This window comes from Hippocampus comes, unplaced genomic scaffold (assembly GCF_001891065.2).
Source record: "Hippocampus comes isolate QL1 unplaced genomic scaffold, H_comes_QL1_v1.1 scaffold458, whole genome shotgun sequence".
Lineage (NCBI taxonomy): Eukaryota > Metazoa > Chordata > Actinopteri > Syngnathiformes > Syngnathidae > Hippocampus > Hippocampus comes.
Window position 1 is genome coordinate 399,649 of NW_017805628.1, and position 14,812 is coordinate 414,460.

At 44.3% G+C, this 14,812-nt stretch overlaps 2 protein-coding genes and 1 long non-coding RNA gene across 3 annotated transcripts in view; 1 reads left to right on the forward strand and 2 right to left on the reverse strand.

Annotated features, from left to right (window-relative positions):
• arhgap17b (Rho GTPase activating protein 17b) overlaps positions 1–8,376 on the reverse strand; it is a 40,406-nt gene extending 32,030 nt beyond the window's left edge. Inside the window, exons 1-2 of the mRNA XM_019881476.1 lie at positions 7,994–8,376; positions 4,661–4,700 (exon numbers count right to left, since the gene is read on the reverse strand). Of these exons, the coding sequence (XP_019737035.1) occupies positions 4,661–4,700; positions 7,994–8,046 (93 nt within the window). The 5' untranslated portion in view covers positions 8,047–8,376. The remainder of the gene's footprint in view (positions 1–4,660; positions 4,701–7,993) is intronic.
• LOC109522736 (uncharacterized) lies at positions 4,707–6,917 on the forward strand. Its single transcript, XR_002169607.1, has 2 exons — positions 4,707–6,094; positions 6,295–6,917. It is a non-coding gene; the product is annotated as an uncharacterized LOC109522736 (long non-coding RNA).
• A 5,527-nt stretch (positions 8,377–13,903) lies between the features above and the next one.
• Positions 13,904–14,812, reverse strand: part of LOC109522720 (meteorin-like protein) — a 4,297-nt gene continuing 3,388 nt past the window's right edge. The window contains exons 3-4 of the mRNA XM_019881478.1: positions 14,466–14,811; positions 13,904–14,206 (exon numbers count right to left, since the gene is read on the reverse strand). Of these exons, the coding sequence (XP_019737037.1) occupies positions 14,540–14,811 (272 nt within the window). The 3' untranslated portion in view covers positions 13,904–14,206; positions 14,466–14,539. The remainder of the gene's footprint in view (positions 14,207–14,465; position 14,812) is intronic.

Genomic DNA, 14,812 nt, shown 5'->3' on the forward strand with positions numbered 1-14,812 from the left:
TTTTCGGCCCAAAACGCCTTACTATACATGGTTGGGTTTTTTTTTTGGGCCCAAAACGCTTTACTATACATGGTCGTTTTTTTTTTTTGGGCCCAAAATGCTTTGGTTGTCAGAAAAAGCCTTCCAAAAAATGCAAACTCTGCAGACGATGGCCAAGACCTGGATTTGAACCCTGCACCTCTGCACTGTAACGCCAACACACTAACCAGTCAACCACGGTGGCGTTGCTGAGTTCATCAGGACCAACCCAAAAAGGTCTTCATGTACATAGTCGTACAAAAGCTTTCCATGCAAACTTCCCAGAGGAAGCCAGAGAGCTGGATTGGGCGAAAAATGCCTTACAACAGATGGTCGTTTGTTTCGGCAAAAAAAACGCCTGACTATACATGGTCGTTTTTTTCGACCCAAAACGCCTTACTATACATGGTCGTTTTTTTCAGCCAAAAACACCTTACTATAAATGGTCATTTTTTACAGCAAAAACCGCCTTACTATACATGGTCGTTTTTTTCAGCCAAAAACACCTTACTATAAATGGTCATTTTTTACAGCAAAAACCGCCTTACTATACATGGTCGTTTTTTTTTGGCCCAAAACGCCTTACTTTACATGGTCGTTTTTTTCGGCCCAAAACGGCTTACTATACATGGTCGTTTTTTTCAGTCCGAAACGCCTTACTATGAATGGAAGGGGTTTTTTTGGCCCAAAACACCTTACTATACATGGTCGGTTTTTTCGGCCCAAAATGCCTTACTATACATGGTCCTTTTTTTTTGGCCAAAAACGCCTTACTCTACATGATCGTTTTTTTCGGCTAAAAACGCCTTACAATACATGTTAGTTTTTTTGTGGGGGGCTAAAAACACCTTACTATACATTGTCGTTTTTTTGGGGGCTAAAAACGCTTACTATACATGGCCGTTTTTTGGGGGCTAAAAACGCCTTACTATAAATGGTCGTTTTTTTTCAGTTAAAAACGCCTTACTATACATGGTTGTTTTTTTTTTGGGCTAAAAACACCTGACTCTACATGGTTGGGGGTTTTTTTGGTTAAAAACGCCTTACAATATACATGGTCGTTTTTTGGGGGGGCTAAAAACACCTTACTATATATGGTCGTTTTTTTCGGTTAAAAACGCCTTGGCATACATGGTCATTCTTTGGGGGGTATTGTTTTATTTTAACTGTTTTGTTAAGTGCTTTGTTACAGCTGCAGCTGTTGTGAAAGCGCTATATAGATCAGGATGTATTGTCTTGCATTGTAATTTGAAATTACTTTCATGTGTCATTCACCGCTTCCAAGGTATGCTGGAGTTCAAACTGTCATGCACTGTACAGTATTGTTTGAGCAGCACAGACCAGAGAAATTTATTTTGAGTTCATTTTGAAAAGGAAGCTTTTTCAAGTAACCCAAACAATTTGTTGTTTTTCAACTAATCACAGCGGTGACTTTTTTTTTTTTTGGGGTAGTCAATTCCCCTGATAGCAAGCCTTGTCCTTTGGAGTTTCTTTTTGAACTTTGAAAAGCACATCTGAGAAAGATGGCATCACCTAAAAAGCACACTTCCTCTTCCTGTCTCCAAATAAACAAACAGGGCGCCTCATTAGCAGCGAGATTTCCATCTTTTACGCTCTCATCTTCCCATTTTGACGTCTCAGATTTTTTCCGCCCCCCCGACCGCAGATAAACTTGCCTGTCTGGATGCAATTGATTAGCTCGATCCCCGGCTCAGATATACGCCCTCACCCAACAACCGATGTCTGCGGTTTTTGACTCCAATGTTTTAAGCAGATCTGGAGTGTGACAGAAGGAAGCCCCCAATTTATGAATTCCATCCGATTTAGAAAGATCGGGGGTCTCAGATCACTCACCATTTAAACTGCTATCATGCATGATGTCATTCGACCTAATTTCAGCACTCGTCAATGATTAGTTCTATGTGTTTTGCTTTTTCTTTGGCTTTTTGGTGGCCACTTTCCAAAAGGAGCATCCTATTGAGTGTTTATCATATGGATGAATTACTATCCATTGTTTCATATGCATAAAAAAAAACCCAGAACAACTCTCCAGTATGTGATGGATGGATTCTGGAATGCACCAGGGCTCCTAACTAGTCCCATCCCCGCTCTTGAGAGACTCCGTGTGGTAGTGTTAAGAGAAGACAAACAAGCTCCAACTAGCCAACTCAGTCAGAACGCTGCCGCAAAGCTTTTGTCCAAATCTCACAAGTTCAGCCACATGACTTCAATTCTGTCGTCCTTGCATTGGCCCCTTACTGATTTTAGGATTCAGTCCAATGCTTTCAATCACGTCAAGAGTCCTCGATAGTCAGGCACCTATTGGTGGATTGGGTGTCATATTTTTTTGGTCCGATTATGTCACTTTGGTCTGCTGACCGCCATTTATTTTTAGATTAAACGCTAAACATGATAGAGCATTGCAGTCTGCTCCCCACAAATTGTGGAATGCGCTTCTTCTTCAGCTATTAACTGCCATGTCTGTAGAAATATTTAAAAAGCAGTTTGTTGTTTCTTGTATAATGTTGGTGAGACTACTATATGGAGATCCTTCTTTTCAAGTGTTCAAGTTCCTCACAATATGTTACTATTTTCCATTACTTTAACTAAATGCGGCCTCGCAGCATGCAGAATTTAACGATTAACAGAACGCAGCCGAAATCCCTCCACCCTGAAATAGGTGAGCCGTCCGAAGGTTTATACAAGATGGCGGTTCCGAACTTCTTTCCATCCTCAACAGCTGCACGCCACGAGGAGAAACAAAGATGACCTCTGAGCAGCCACCACAGAAAATACGGAGCATCTCACGAGCGGGAGGAACAGGTGCAACCAGCATGCCGGTCCTCATTTTTTGAATCTGTGTGACAGAAGTTGCACTACCTGGCAGGGCAGAAAATTCTGCCAATTCAATGTCTGTGTTGTTTACACAAAACAGCGACATGTGGGAAAAATACGGCGGTTTCGTTGGGCTACGACCACATGACTCCACTCTAACAAAAACAATGAACGTAATGTTGCCTCAGACTTCGTTTCATTGTCGTCGTAATTTGACTTCTGACTGACTGCTTTATGCTTACACCGCATTTGTTTGAATGAATTTTGCAAAGTTGTTGTGAAGAAAACAGATACATTTATTGCTTGTTTTTGTTCAAGACAAATAGATGAGAACAGGACCTTAAAAAAAATTATGTTATGAACTCATTCACTCCCAAAGACGTTTTTAAACGTCTTTTCAGACTTGGTCCAGAATTGGCTGGTACTGACTGAGTTAAATAGCAAAAGCAATTGTGTGGTGTCACTATAAGACATCCAACCGAGAGAGTTGATCGTCTAATATGCATGTTAGCTGGACATCATCATCGCTGTGCGCCTCTCCAGGCCTTCAGGTAACATGAAAACACAAAGGCCACAACTCTCCCACTGAAGCAGGACGCTCAGCCGGTGCAAGGGGACGAGGAAACAAACCAAAAAAACGCTGGAAAGGAACTTTTTACTGCTCGGGGGGGCGAAAGTACAACTACGCCAAGGAAATCAAAGCGTCAAATTTCTCCTCGGAGGCCAATGAGGAGCGAGCGCAGGAACATGCTGCTGTGGGAAAGGGGACGAGGAAACAAACCAAAAAAACGCTGGAAAGGAACTTTTTACTGCTCGTGTGGATGGCGCTATAAACTAAATCAAGCGCACCCAAAAAGAGATATTTCTCATTTCAGCGCCTGTCAAAAGACAAGATGATTAATGAAGCAACAATTGCAACCCTTGCACCGCGCCGCCGCTCACATTCCTCACGGAAGGAATGTCCAAGCGCGGCACAAAAGCTCGTGACATTCACGATACGGACGACGGGGAGGGCTCGGGCTCAGTTGGCTTTCAGCTCTCGCCGCGGCCACGATAGTCGGACAGAGCAAAGGTTGCTCACCACGCCTTCAGTTTCACATCATCTCGGTTTATGTGGGGAAGTGCTGTTCCTCAGCGCTTCCCGCTTCTCGCAGTGATGTCAATGTAAGTTTCGGACGTGCACCCCCCCACCGTCCCCGCCCGAGCTGCACGCTCTGCAACATTTTAAGAAAGCAGAACGTTGCCTCGATTTGCTTTCAGCGGGAAAGCGCTACGTCTCTTCCCCGAGCCGAAATGAAAAAAAACCCTGGCTGATGTCATTCCAAGTTTTGTTTCAAACTTGGCCTGAGTGATGATGATGACTTGACCAGACAGAGCTTGTAAAGTCTGTGGGGAGACTTCTGTAGTTGACTTTTCAAGAAAAGGACTTCCAAGGTACTGCAGCATTTCCTGGAAAACGCTGCATATGGAGCTTTTGAACCAAAAAAAAAATCTTCAAGTGGAGGTCGAGTCAAAAATGTTGACAATAATAAGTTCTGTCTGTGTCTATTAGGCCAAACATGACATTCTGATTAGTGTTGAGTTTGTGGACTATGAATTGAGCATCTTTTGAGACAGACTCGACCATTTGCATTTCCAAATGAGAAACCAAAGTGGAAGATTACCAACCAAAATCACAAGCACAGCCCCAGGAGAGGACCAACCTAAATTGGAAGTGGAAGTCCAAATACTCATCTTTCATCTAAGAGCGTGCAGCAGCGTGAGGAAGACGGACCGGGTTAAAACTGACATGGCCCCAACTATTTACCTGGAGGAGGTCATCACTCAGCACCTCGGTCTTCTCGGCCCTGGGGAGCGAAAATGTGGACTTTGGGTTAAAACACATTAAACGTAAACAACAATACAAGACACGGCTCGAAATTATTATAAAGCGAGGAGAGTGATTTTAAAGCAACCTATTTTTTATTTCAGATTAATAAAAAAAATGCCAGCTGACATTTTGCGGTGTTTGTGTTGGCTCATCCCGCGGCGCATATTCGAGTTCAAGTGCGCAAGACTCGACTCGACGCAAACAAGCTGAAACTTGGTCGTCTAGCGCAACCTGTCTTTTGTGTACACAGCAGAATCCCGAGTCGCTGAGAAAGTCATCGCTGGCTTAACGTTTGACTTGTACTCCTAAAGTGCGCCGTCAAAAACTGCGTGTTTACTCGACAGAGCCACACACGCGCTCGGCAGAAACGCCTTCCTGTGAAGGAGCTGTCAGATTCCTCCGGCGTGTCCCAACACACACTTCCTGTTGTGTCGCCGGGTTTGTTATGGCAACGGGATATGATCGTGTGTGTGTATGTGTGTGTGCGCTGGAGTTTCGAGGTCTCAAAACGCTTCCATTCGTAACGACGACGTCATGCCTAAGCTTCCCTGGGGAATGTTCAACATTTCGGCTGAACGATGTGACGCAACACGATGACTCACAATCTTTACCTGACGCTTGAAGCGAATGTTAACATTAGCATCATCCGAACACAATGTATTTGTTTGACACTCCTCATACCGTCGTCATAATAAAGATGATGTCTCTTTAAGGCGTCGAGTAAAAAAAAAAAAAAGCATGATCTTTTCAAAGAGGGCTGCCCTGCTAAAGCCGTTGCCCCCGTGACCCAAGCACGGCGAAGCGGTAGAGAATGGATGGATGGATTTTGTTCAGTTATTCTCTTCAGATTGTGCAAGTGTACCTAATGTTGTGACCCGTGAGCGAATCAAGTCCTCAGTCTGCGCCCTGAGTGGCGTCTCACAGGGATCAATTAACCTCCTCACATGGAAGTTATTGCTCCTGTCAGATTCGAAATGAAGACTTCGCAAGTTGTATGTACAGTACATCTTTGCTGAGCTAAGAACTGAAACGTTGGTCACACGCTCGCAAACGGCAAACCTCGTACAAGTGCGGAACGCCTTCTTTGCATTTTTTTTTTTTAACTGTGCACAGTTAAATGTGGCCAGTAAAATGCAAATTAGCAGCAATCACCACCCAAGCTTCGTCAAAAAAGGATCCTCAATTGTGTGTTCCTGTCTGAGGTTTTTTTGTTTTTTGTTGTTTTTTTTTTACATGCTGAACCAAATGTTTTGACCTTAGAAATTACTCGTCGTTATACTTTGTGTACGTCAGACATCTGATGGACTTCAAATAGCGGAATAAGCAAGCCCCGCCCACCGCTCTCAAATCCATTTCGAAGTCCCCGTTAACGTATGTGAAGCTGACATGAGGAAATCATTCGAGTCGGTTTTTAATGACAGTCTCAAGCTTGCTTCCCTTCAGAGGCCTGCTTGTCAACCGCTTAAGCTGCCAACTTAATTTAACCCATGTGCTAAATTTGTGGACTGTACATTAAAACTGCTTATGAGACGACACATATTGCTGTGTGACATTTAGGTTCATTTTCGCAGGCCCGACTTTGGAGTTATGTTCTCAAACTGCTTCACAAGCCCGTTTCCGTCCTGGATAAATTCACAGCGTCAACTGCGCAGCAGCCATCTTCATCATAGGAATGGAAACGATGTTTCCATTCAAGCCTATAAAAGCAGCTCCCTGTTTTGTTTTGTTTTTTTACAGACAACACCCTCTCTATGGAGGCTTTTATCCCCCTCCCCCGACTGCCGTCCAATGTGACCGGCTGTCAACATCGCCAAAATGCTGACTCCACACAATCCACTTTGAGTGGACTGTAGGGTAAAAGCGTCAGTGGGTGTGTCTCGGTGACCTTTGACAATGGCTACGCACGGAACATATGGACGCATGCGTGGGTGGAATCTCAAGGCAGTCGGACATGGACGCGCACAAAATAGCAGCGAGGATAACCTGAACGCCATCAGACACCTTTGGGGAGGGGACTTGTCACTCAATCATATCACCCCAATTTTTTTGCAATGGCTTGCAGGTTGTGAACATGCACTTTCCGTGATGTCAGCCTTTTTTTTAAACCCCAAACTGAGTCGAACTTTGTTCTTTTCAAGGCTAAAACTGGCTTTTAAGTGATGTCGTCTTCTCCGACGTTTAATCTTATTCGTCTAATTTTCTTTCTGCTATGTAAAGATGGGCTTACGCTGAACGACTTTCACAGTCTCAGACTAAAAACAAAGTCGGAAGGAGTTTTTGAGTTTGACTAGAGTCACTGTTTCGTGCACGGTGCTTAAGTCAGCTGTTTCTGATCAATTTTTTCCTAGTCTTGGCCTGACGTTTGAAGTTGTCAACATGTCACAAGTTTTTCAGTCTTTGCAGTGATGAGCTTAAACAAGACCGGAAACAAAAAACTACCAAGAGCATGATGGGGGGAAAATTTTAATTTGCGGGGGCGGGGGAATGCCGAAAGAATCTTGTTGTCGTCTTGTAAATAGTGACCCTGCAAAATTCACAATCTTTGTAAAATTTCAAGTCTGAGCCTTGGTTGCATTTTACCATCCCACATCTGTGTCTCCTGATGTCACTCGGTTCTGGTACGGTTTGTTTTTATAGGAAGTTCCCAAAGGTTAGCTATGACCAAGGTATCCGGGCGTAGGTTGGTCAGTAGGTCAATAGGGCAGTTAGGTGGTAGATAGTTTGGTCAGTCGGTGAATCGTTTTGGTGGGTGGGTTTCTCCAGGAAGTTATCACTGGTTAGCTTAGGTTGGTGAAGAGGTTTGGCGTGTTGGGGCGAGGGGGTGAGGAAATTATGGGGGTAGGTAGGAAGGTCTGTAGATAGCTTGATACCTAGGTAGGTATCTGATGGATGGACTGGTTCATAAATCTCGCACTATAAATTACAACGGCCGTTCTTATCTTTGTAAAGCGGTTATGTTCTAAATGTAGCTGGTGTACTGGCTGTCATTACATTTCACATTTATTCTTTTTCATTTGCTGTAATTCAACCCTTCAAGTACGAATCTAACAAGATAGCACTTTTAAGTCTTTAAAGGATTTACATTGGAGTTGTACACGAGGTAACTTGAGTGCCGTCCTGTCCTTCCCACCGCGCCCACGTTTGAGGACTACAAAATGACGTATAGAGGGTCAAATGTTCCATTTGAACATCAAAGTCGCTCGTTAAAGGCGTCGTAGAATTACGCAGCGAGTTGCATGTCAGTTACATGCTGTTGGACACAAAACTCACCTCCCGACTGTTTGGTTGGCCAGTTGCCTCATTCGGTTGAATTGTTTCTTCATCTTCCTCTCGCCCTCTTGTACGTAGTTGAAATGGGGGGGAAGTCAACCGCACCTCCGCGGAACTCTTTTCCTTACAGTGACTCCGAAAAAGTTAGGTCGGGGCCATTGATCCTCCGGGGGAAAAAAAAAAAACAAACAAACCCCACAATGGCACTCAGATGTTCCTCGAAGCTTCCGGAAAGACTTGAGAGTGAAAAGCAAGCAGCGGCGGACATAAAGCGGCGCAACTTGTGCCTCGAGCAGCTGACAACATGCCAGCGAGCACAAGGAGAGACTAAAAAGTTCTCGGCTGGCTCGCTGAGAGCAGAAGGAGGAAGTGACTCGACTTTCCGACCGTAGCACTCGCGCACGCACACGTGATACCGCCGCACGGGAAAGACACTTCATTAGGGACACCTCCTCCACAGACAATCCGAAAAATTATTTGGAAACGGTCTGTCTTGACAAATATCTTATAGGGCTAACTTTTGAGTGTGTAAAAAAATAAATAAGAATGAAATAATCACATTTTTTCCCGCACTAATCATAGCCACTGTCGCAGTAAAAAAAAAAAAAAAGTAAAATTTGACAACAAAAACTACAAACAAAAATGCTAAAAATAATACTGGTCAACATTTCAAGACAGAGATGCAGGTAAACTTCTCAAGATGTTTTTTTTTTTGCACTGATTCCAAATCTGCCCTCGTTTTTTCTCGAGCATGTCAGGTTTTCATAATAATAATACAGTAGTAACAATAATAATCAGAAGAAGAAGAAGGAGGAGGATTTTTTAAATTTTGACTTCAAGATGGCGCTGCGAGAGTGGCTGCCTTTCCAGCAGCTCGTATATTTTGTTCTTCTATTTCTTCCTTTCATAACTTTGCTGCTGTGAATTGGGAACGTCTCCATTGCGAGACTAATAAAGGTGTTCTAATCTAATCTAATCTAATCTAATGTTTAAACTCTGCTTGTGCTTGACGCAAAAAGTCTACATCTCTGTCAAGACATCTTTTTAGACTTTGTAGTTGTACTTAATGAAGCGGCCAGGGAGTGCGTATCTATAAAATCACACCTACCAAAGGTTACCCCGTGAGAAATTTCCTAACCATCGTTCTATTCAACATTTCCAGGTACTTCAGTCCTCCAGTTGATTGGAGATCACTTGGCTCCCCCCTGGCTGAGGGGTTTGCATCCTTCGTGCGCCAAGCTGTCCAAGCATGGTAAGAATGTTACACTTTCCATAACAATACGCTCAGTCTTTTCATAACTTTGCAGAACACAATAGCCTCAGGAATAGTTTCCTATCATAGCTGCGACACTCCTCTTTGTCTTATCTGGCCTCTTATTACAAGAGCCCGTCATGTAAAATCCCGACTGGAATTCCTATCTGTCGACCTCTGGACCTGTGCGGTTAGTCATCAGCGCCAAAGTGTTTTGTCCGTGGAGCGCATGCAGCCTCTTGTACTTTGCTACTCGGGTGATTAAGCTGATTTTAACCGTAGTGTTGGGCAAACTCTTGTAATCTTTGAACAATGTAGGGAGGTCGTGTGGAGTTGTGAAAATCACATTCCGAACTGGAAACGGAGGAGGCCCTCCCTCAGGATGCAAGTCATGAAACGTTTACGCGCGCCATCTACGGGCACGCTGTGGTCATTGCAGCTCATTCTGCTTTTCAATTCAAGCCTTTTCGTAGCAAGTTGTTTCAAGAAGCAATTTAGTGTGATCAAGTAAAACTTTGTTTGGTTTTTTTTTTACCAGGTTCCAAGACAAATTGTACTTGTTATATCTCATTAGAGCAACACCTCAATGACGTAACATTTTTGGTTAGCTTTAGGGACAAATTGCTGCGCTGGTCTGGAATGATTAAAAAATTTCATATTGCAAGCAGGTAAGAATGATACGCGGGCTCCCTCTAGTGTAGAAATGTGTAACTGACGGCCAGCGGGCCACCCTCGGAGTGGCCCCCTTGATTTAATGAAAAAAACAAATACATCAATAAATAAAAATAATAATAATTATTATTATTATCCATCCATTCATTTTCTAATCTGCTTAACCTCATGGGGTTCGCGGGCGTGCTGGAGTTTTTGTTTTAATTCAGCTGCCTAAATGCAGTGTGGCACCCTCTAGTGTCTAATTCTGAAATTGTCATTCAAATCTGAATGTTTTACTGTGATTCTCTCTGTTTATCTCTAGTGGTTAAATTCAGAAGGCCCTGAATCAAGGATGGTGAACTCTAGTGGTCGAATTTTTAGAATTGCAAATCCATCGATCCATTTTCCGATCCATTTTATCTTCACAAGGGTCGCGAGGGGTGCTGGAGCCTATCCCAGCTGTCTTTGGGCAGTAGGCGGGGGACACCCTGAACTCGTTACCAGCCAATCGCAGGGCACACAAAGACGAACAACCATCTATGCTCACACTCATACCTAGGGGCAATTTAGAGTGTTCCATTAACCTATCATACATGTTTTTGGAATGCGGGAGGAAACCGGAGTGCCCGGAGAAAACCCACGTAGGCACGGGAAGAACATGCAAACTCCACACAGGAAGGCCAGAGCCAGAATCGAACACCGCACCTCTGCACTGTGAGGCTGACGTAGTAGGACAGCTGGGATAGGCTTCAGCTCCGCGAGAATAAGTGGATCAGAAAATGGATGGATGGATGGATAAAGTCCAAAAGAGCATTCACTAAATCGAGTTCTCAGCCAGGTGCTTGGCATCTGCATGACTGATAGGAATTATATGTAAAAGTGTTTGTGGGTTGGGGGTATAAAATTCCTTCAATGGGTTGTCAGTTTGGGGAAAAGGTCAGTTACGTCCCACTTTCAACGCCAAATGCAAACCTGCGGTCAAAAGAAGGGCTATTGGCAAAGTTTCCAAAGCCAACTCGCCATCTTTCTCAATCTTTGTTTTGCAGCAGCTCAGTGTCGACCTTCTCTAGCAGTCGCGGTGAATGGCTGCTTGCCACCGGAGGGTCTCACGCTGTTTTCATATTGTACCCCCGGGCCTCTACACAGCAGTGGCCCACATGGGAAAGCGGACCAGGCGTCGGGATAAACCAATTACCCCCCAGCCAGGGTGGACTCCTGCCGGCGAGTCGATCGGCCGATTGGCGCTGAGGCCTCCCGGGCTTCATCCCCATGAGAGCCAGCTGGAATTCCCAGAGATGAGAAATTGGGAGGTCTCGAGAACCCGTAGAGAGGTTATATTTTAAGTTTGACATTTGGGGGGTTGGGGTCTCGGGAGGTGGCCCTCCAAGGATAATACAAGGGGAGGAGACCTCAACCCAGGCCTCATTTGGGCTAAAATAAGTTTGTTTGAAGCTTTGATTTATGTCCAGTATTGATGGGAATGTCTGTTGGGTTCGTTCATTTAAAGCAAAGGTGCGAAACTTAAGGTCCGGGGGCCAGGTCTGGATAGTATATTTGTGTCTACTTTCTTGCAAAATGGATTTGGTCTTTTCTTTCGGCTAGAATGTTTTGTCAGCAAAAATGTTCACAATCTAACATTAAAAATATATCACAAACTGTTACAGCAAATTCTTCAGAGTTATAAGTGACTATGACTTTTTTTTTTTGCGTGGCAGCGATAAGACGCTTCTGTGTGCTAAACAGCTATAATCCCTGCTATATGGTTAAAAAACAGCCACTGCATTCAATTGTCATCATTTAACGAGTTTTAAACTGAAGTCAAGGGACAATACAGTGGCAAACCGTCCAAATAAAACGAGCAGGCCGGTTCGGGCCTGCGGCCTTGCGTATGACACCGATGCAATAAAGGAATACTGTACATTATCGTTTAAAGGAGCACCTCAAAAACAAGCTGAGCTCCAGCTTGTTGGAATCCTGGAGCCGTAACGTTTTCCACTTGGCAGCAGCCGTGACAATGGTCATTATGTCTGCCGGGGGGCCTTGTCAGCGCGGGGCTATTGTGCGGGTGCCATTCACCACGGAGTCATTTACACTTTCATTGGCAGCTATTTGCTCCCCACAAAACATTCAACGCACCAATTTGTGAGACCCCCCTTACGCTGAGGAGAGGCGCGGAATATGTTGGCGCTTTTTAAGGCAATTAATTGTTCCCCTCGGGTGGGAGGGGCCCTGGGGGATGCGGGGCTTCGCATCTGCCCTTTGGGTCATCGCGGGACAAGATGTTGCAGGGACCACATGGCTCAATACCAAAACATCAGGTTTGCATTTGGCTCGACTATTATCACAAGAATGTCATTTCGGAGGAAAGATGAGACGCAGACAGAGAAAGGAACAAAAAGGAGCTGCTGTATTGATGTCAAGCCAGCACATTTGAAATCTTGTTTTTCGTGTGGAAAACATCAGGAAGGAAATATTAACAACGGTGCAAAATGGAAAACAGATGTTATTACACAATCAGTGGACTCTCATCCTCACCTATTTTCCAATTATTTTTTTTCATTTTACACAGTATTTACATCCAGAGAAAGAAATTAAATTGATCTCCCTATTATGCAAGTTTCTTTTTCCTTATGTCTCCAATGTCAAGACAAATACAGAACAAAATGCATACATTTTGGGTCGTCTGTAACACAACATACTGTAGATGTGCCAGGAAACAAAAAATATTTGATTTGCATTGATCATTCATATCTATTCCATATACTGTACTGGGATATTTAAGAAAATATACAATCTTGCAATGTGGGTGGGGGGGCTGAAAAATGGAAACAAAAATCCAGTACCAGTCCTCACAATTTTGTTGAAAATCACTCAAGTTGGACACAACCGTGGTGAAGGTAGCATCGTATCGACTGAGGGTGGTAATTCTAAATGGCTCAGGCAAGGCCTCCCCTCCCAACTCAGTTCAAAGGTCAATTCTCAGGTCAGTGGCGACGAGCGCAACGAGCTCGCTCCCCTCCCAGGGTGGACGCGGCAAAGGCCATACTGAGGTTATTTATTTCTATATATATATATATAAAGCTCTCCATTCATTTTCTAATCTGCTTATCATCACAAGGGTCGGGGGCGTCCTGGAGCCTATCCCAGCAGTCTTCGGACACTCGGCGGGGCACACCCTGAACTGGTTGCCAGCCAATCGCAATGTACACATAGACTAACAACCTCAGATGGATACAGAGATAGAAATACTCCCTGGACTTGCTTTTATAGCACTTGATTTGAACACATTTTACAAAAAAAATACAAATAAAATTGCACAAACATATAGAAACAATCTATTGAGGGACAGCAAGAGCAATGGATAGACTTGCTTTTATAGCACATCATTTGAACACATTTTACAAAAAAAAATAATAATTTTAATTGCACAAACATATGGAAACAATCTATTGAGGGACAGCAAGAGCAATGGATAAGACAAAAATATTGGACGAACGGCATAGCTGTCTCCTGATCTCGTACCAAATTCATTTCCTAAAAAGAAGACAAACTATTGATGCTGCGATTTCCTAAAAAGAAAAGATTGAAGCCGTTTATCTAAGCAATTGCGTATTGTTCCCGACTGTCCCCCAGTGTGAAATCAACACTGACCTTAACATGAAGGTACGTAACAAACCGCCCTTTTGTTGAACTGTTCTTGGACAATGTGGCCCGTGATGCAAACAGATTTGACACCCGTGAATTGTCACATCTCGACAGTTGACAGGCGTTATAACGGCCCGTCATCACAAAGGGAAATCGCAGGGATTCACAAGCCTGGCCTTGGCAGTCCGGTAGACGGACACGAAGTATTTGTAACGCGGAGCGCAACCCAACCAACCGTCCCCGAAGTGTTCCGAGCCCGTGAAAAGGAATTCTCCCTCTCCGGGCTTCACGCCGCACTGGAGGTGGGCAAGGATAACGCCGCGCCACAACGGGACGTCCCGAGCTGAAAAAATACAAATAAAATTGCACAAACATATAGAAACAATCTATTGAGGGACAGCAAGAGCAATGGATAAGACAAAAATATTGGGCGAACGGCGTAGCCGTCTTCAGATCTCGTACCAAATTTGTTTCCAAAAAAGAAGACAAACTATTGCTGCTGCGCTTTCCTAAAAAGAAAAGATTGAAGCTGTTCATCTAAGCAATTGCATATTGATCCCGACTGTCCCCTAGTGTGAAACCAACACTGACCTTAACACAAAGGTACGTAACAAATCATCCTTTTTGCTGAACTGTTCGACCGTGATCTCGGACGATGCGGCCTGTGATGCAAACAGATTTGACACCCGTGAATTGTCACACGAACGGCATAGCTGTCTCCTGATCTCGTACCAAATTCATTTCCTAAAAAGAAGACAAACTATTGATGCTGCGATTTCCTAAAAAGAAAAGATTGAAGCCGTTTATCTAAGCAATTGCGTATTGTTCCCGACTGTCCCCCAGTGTGAAATCAACACTGACCTTAACATGAAGGTACGTAACAAACCGCCCTTTTGTTGAACTGTTCTTGGACAATGTGGCCCGTGATGCAAACAGATTTGACACCCGTGAATTGTCACATCTCGACAGTTGACAGGCGTTATAACGGCCCGTCATCACAAAGGGAAATCGCAGGGATTCACAAGCCTGGCCTTGGCAGTCCGGTAGACGGACACGAAGTATTTGTAACGCGGAGCGCAACCCAACCAACCGTCCCCGAAGTGTTCCGAGCCCGTGAAAAGGAATTCTCCCTCTCCGGGCTTCACGCCGCACTGGAGGTGGGCAAGGATAACGCCGCGCCACAACGGGACGTCCCGAGCTGATCCAGGAGTTGTCGCCTCTAGCTCAAACACGCCGCTACGCTGCCGATGGACCTTCACCGCCACACC